Genomic DNA, 4,943 nt, shown 5'->3' on the forward strand with positions numbered 1-4,943 from the left:
GAACAAGCTGTTAAAAGTCCAAGTTGTACAAGAATTTTTTATCAGTCACAGAAAAGCAGGTGCACAGTCTTTTTTTCTGTCTGGAGACTCTGGCTTCTTATTGGCCACGAGAGGTAATGGAGAAATAGATACAGGGCTATTCTCCTTTGGGCACAGAAGCCCTGGTATTCCAGGTCAGTTCTCCTAGATGTCCATTGCAAATGATGTTTTCTGCTGTAGGTGGTCCAGTCTGGACCCCAGGCCTGCAGGGCAGACCTGCAGCACCGTGGCTTTCTTCTAAGGATCTGTTCACACTTCTCTCCCATTGTTCCTGCCCTGATTCATTTTTTGAGCCCAACAGGAATCTTTTCATCAGAGCCCTCACTTAAAAGTTTTCCTGTCTTGTCACCCAGACAATACTGAGTGATCTAAGCACTTTTTCCTGCTAGGGCTTTGCAGAGGTTACACAAAGCAGTCCTTATGCCTCCACAGAGTGTCTGTGGCTGTGGCAGTGGCCTTGTCTTGAGGTTGTGTGGTCAAGGGTGTCTGAGAATTGAATCATGTGTCTGAAATTAAGCATGTAGAGTGGGTAGCAGGGAGAGAAGACTGCACACGAAGCGTCAACTTCAGGAGGCTTGTCAACACAGTTTGAGGAACACAGACCCTTTCCTCAGCCCAGGGGTCACAGAAGTACCAGGAAGGAAGCTGGCCAAGTAGAGCTGGCACAACGGCTACCAGAATGATCCTTTGGAATACGGTGATCTGGTCTTCCTAGCAGATGTCTCCTCTCAAGGATCTGAAAACATTGTCTTTTCTGAGAATATCTATTTCAGACGAAAATGTGTGGATAAGGACACTCCAGGTCTGATTCCCGCTGGACTCAGGCAACATGGAGTCCCAGCTCTTCTTAGGCAAACATTCTGAGGACTCAGATTGCCTGGTGCTAGTTTGGATGGAGATGGTTCTTCTGGCCATGATCAGTTAGTTATCTGGCAACTGCTGAGGAAGTTTTGTTTGGGTCTGTGGTAAAGCTGTCCACATGGTCCTCCAAAGTGTAGACAATGGAGAGTTCTGGATTAGCGAGTCATAGTGCTGAAGGGTGGCGATGTCAGAGGGCAGTGTGGCCTCCATGCTAGACTACACAGTAGGATGGATGGAGTACTGGAGGTCCTAGGAAGCTCTGCTCATCCCAAAGGAAGAGGCCTAGGCCCCCTGCCCAATCATGTTTCTGTAGTCAGGGGAGATTTTCTGCTTGAGCTCCACCACTGAGGAGAAGATCCACTTTACCTGTGGGGAGGTGAGAGTAAGTCAGAAACCACACCCATATTGAAACCCTTCAATCCTGTGGGCAAGACAGAGGCCTGTCTCTTCTGTAGTTTCTATCATACAGGTAGGAGACTGGGGCTGGCAAAGGTTAAAGGTGGAGACATTGTGGGAGTTGATGTGGAGACGGTATGAGGATAGCTCAAAGAGTCCCTTGGGCCATGGTGAGGCTGAAGGGAACACGGAAGGGGTTGTGTCAGAGATAGCATGGACCTCATGAAGGATAGTGTGGAATGCCAGGAGTTTTCTTAAGACCATATGAGGATCACCCAGGACAGCATGAGAGACAGAAGGGTATACAGTATGGGATGCCATGGGGAGTCACAGAGCAATGTGGGACAGCTCAGGGAATGGTGAGAACGGGTTTTTGGACAGAGTGGAGACAGCAAGGGGGATATCCTACTACATCAGGGGAAGAATGTGAGGACATGGTGGGGTCAGTGCTGACATCACGGCAGACAGTCGGGACAATGCCAACCTTGAAGAGTGTGACAGAGGCGCTATAGCATACGCTGAGAAGGAAGAGGCTGATGAAGATGGTGATGGTTGTCCAGAGCCCATCCAGCTCCCCATACTGGGCCTCAACACAGGTCTCATCGAGTTCCAGCCCTGGACAGAGAGGATAGTCAGTGTTTGTATCCACAATGTAGGAGCTGAGAGAGATTCTCTGTTTGGCAAGTGAGTCTGTATGGGGTCAGAGGAGAAAGCTCCATCTGGGGTGGGCCAGCAAACGGTCCTTGGGGCCTGCTTTCCTTTACTTTCCCTCTGGGACATCAGTCTCAGTGTCCTCCAACTGACTCTGACAAGACCTTGGGGTTTGCCAGACACAACGGAACTCACAGTGGCCTGGATTGTGCACAGGTCCTCTCTGTTTGCCTCATCCTTCATTCCCTTAGTACAGGAGAAGGTGAAGTGTCAGCAGAGCCTGTGACCCTAGCGGACAGTGGCTGTACAGCTGGCCTGACCCTTTGCCTGTTCCCCAGTCACCAGCAGAGCCTGTGACTGGTCTTGCCTGAACTGGAGAAAATTCCAGTGTGAAGTGATTCAGACCATTTTGTGTATGGGTTATAAAATTCATGTGGGGTTGAAGCATGACCCTGAGATGCCAGAGATGGATCTGGCTTCAGAAGACTTGTGTTGAACACAGAAGGCAGTGGGTCTCAGAAGAAGAGAACTCTGTCTGATTGTGATGGCATAAATATGGGCATCGAAGTGGTGGTCGTGGGTATCCTGATACATTGCTGGATGTAGATACTGTGTATGGCACACAGGCAGGGTCCCAGTGTGTTAAATGTGTGTGTGCACACGTGAACATGGATACATGTGCTGTATGGACTGGATGATGTTCAGCTGCTAATTTGAACATGTCAGGATTCAGCTTGTTTGTGGCTATCTACTAGTCCCTCCTTTGGGGGCAGCAAGAGCCATGTGCCTCTGCCCTACGTGACACAGGAATGATTGTGTGCAGTCTGTATGTGTGTGTAGTCCTAATCCATGCAAAGCTGTCTAAGTGGAGTGTAGGGATGGCAAGGGTCTCCAGCATGTCCCTAGCCATGTGTGCCTCTACAATAGACTCAGAGAAACCCCTACGTAGAGAAGTGGGGTAGAAGGACAGGAACAGACTGAGGGAGGTGAGGTTTGTGTTCTTCTTCCCTTGTAGGTTTTATAGGGTTATCTCTCTGTGTAGCAGCCACTGGTGAGTGGGAAGGCAAGGAAAAGGCACTGCTTAAAGCTAATCCCCGACACTCCAGGCCAGGATGACTCCTGAGCTCTGAGTCTGCCAGTGAAGAAACTTGCTTCTCTTCCTAAAGACAACCCTGTCCTCAAACCATGGCTAGACCTCACAGCCCATGACCTAGGCTCTATACCTTGTAAAGAACCAGGACAGTTTTACAGGGTCCCAGGGCAGTGCCGGGTGCTTTATTTATACAAGAGAAGGGTGGAGATGGGTGTCAGTATCCCTTAGGACCTGAGAGCTTTCTGGGTGCTGAGCTCATTTACCCATAGACCGGGAGAAGCTCTTCGTCGTGTGGTGGTTGTGCAGACCCATGTGTACCACTGAGCAGGTGTAAATATTTCCTTGTTCCCATCTGCTCTTTGGCACATTGAGCTTGCTGTATAAGAAGTAAGAACCGTCAGCGTCCAGGACTGGTGGGGTGTTCTTGTAGTTCTGTTCTGTATGCCCATTGCTGGTCCACTCCACATCGATGTCATCAGGGAGGAAATTTGTGATCATGCAGGTCAAACTGACCTCTTTCTTGGCCATCTGCTCTGCTGGTGGAGGCAAGACATATACCTGTGGTGCTCTGACTAGCCCTGTGGGGTTAGAAGCAGACACAGAGGTCATGATTAAAGTGGAGGTCTCTCCACACAGGCATTTAACCTATGTCCATCCCAGCCCCCATGCAGTCCGGCTACAGCTCCAACCTGTGGGTTTTGAGATGGTTCTCACGGCAGGCCCTGGGAGGGCTTTGTTGGTGACCTTGCATTTGAACTCCTTGCCGGCCATCCAGTCCCGGTGCTCAATGGGGAGGGCACTGACCACCCGGAAGGTGCTGTTGAACTGCTCCTCACGGGGCTGCATCTGAGCTGTGTGTACTTCTACGTTGTCCACAAACCAGTTGAACTGGACATCTGGCTCATCCTCACTTACATCCACCACCACACATGTGACCTTGGCATTCTGAGAGATCAGGAGTATATCCTTGGGCTTTGGGGGGAAGATATAGACTGATGGTCCACCAGGGAGATCAGGAGCTGAGGAGTTGAGATTGCAATGTGTCAGTCCGTGGCTCACCCTCCAGTTCATGGGTGCATACAGCACTTGCCAGCCTCCTGGGGCTGGAGCATGTGTCTCATGACATACCTGGGCATTTGGGACATGTAGGACATGTGGGTTTGACTGGACCTGGGCCTCTGGGTACTGTAGAAAGAAAGGTAGTTGTTACTAGGATTTTAAGAAGAGAAGACACCAAATCAGGGAGAGAGGAGTTCTTCCCTGGTTCGGCCTTAGTCCAGGATGATCCTGGAAATGACAAAGACATCTATCCTAGAGGATCATGTCATAGGGTGTAGGTGGCGATGGGTAGGTGCCTCCAGGATGGAGACAGAGACAGACCTCATTTTATCCTGGGCTAAGGTTCCCTCTCTCATGATGGCTTCCCAGCCTGGTTAGTCTAGGTACACAAATGCCTGAGCCTCAGCTGTAGTGAACCCCTTCTCCCCTGGATGTCCTCTCACCAATGATCTTGTCCACCTTGGTTTTGCTGGCCGGGTGGTCTACATTGCAGGTGATGGTCTGGCTGGGCCAGGTTCTGGAGGATACAGTCACTGAGCTGCTGAGGGAGTAGAGTCCAGACTGCTGGACAGCTGGGAAGATGTGCACACCGCTGGACAGTGATCCAGAGTTCCAGGTCACGGCCACTGGCTCAGGGAAATAGCCCTTGACCAGGCATCCCAGTGTCACTGAGGATCCAGATGTATCACCACATACAGGGGCCAGTGGATAGACAGATGGGGGTGTTGTTTTGGCTGCAAGAGAGAAGGATGTGTGAGCTTTTCTGACATGGGTGGTCTTCAGTATTTGGAGAGGCCCTGGTCTTAGCTTTGCTCTAAAGTCTGCATCTTCTCAAGTTGTTCTG

General features: G+C 50.6%; 1 gene segment (V, D, J or C); it reads right to left on the reverse strand.

Annotated features, from left to right (window-relative positions):
• Nucleotides 1-3,190: 3,190 nt before the first annotated feature.
• On the reverse strand, nucleotides 3,191-4,862 carry LOC114618680 (the record flags this gene model as incomplete). The annotated part of the segment is given in 4 exon segments: nucleotides 3,191-3,618; nucleotides 3,730-4,059; nucleotides 4,169-4,225; nucleotides 4,543-4,862. Coding segments are annotated over 4 exon segments (1,030 nt in total), but the record flags the coding sequence as incomplete, so codon positions are not given.
• Between the last annotated feature and the right edge of the window lie 81 nt (nucleotides 4,863-4,943).

The sequence above is a fragment of the Grammomys surdaster genome, unplaced genomic scaffold (genome assembly GCF_004785775.1).
Source record: "Grammomys surdaster isolate TR1022 unplaced genomic scaffold, NIH_TR_1.0 144, whole genome shotgun sequence".
NCBI lineage: Eukaryota > Metazoa > Chordata > Mammalia > Rodentia > Muridae > Grammomys > Grammomys surdaster.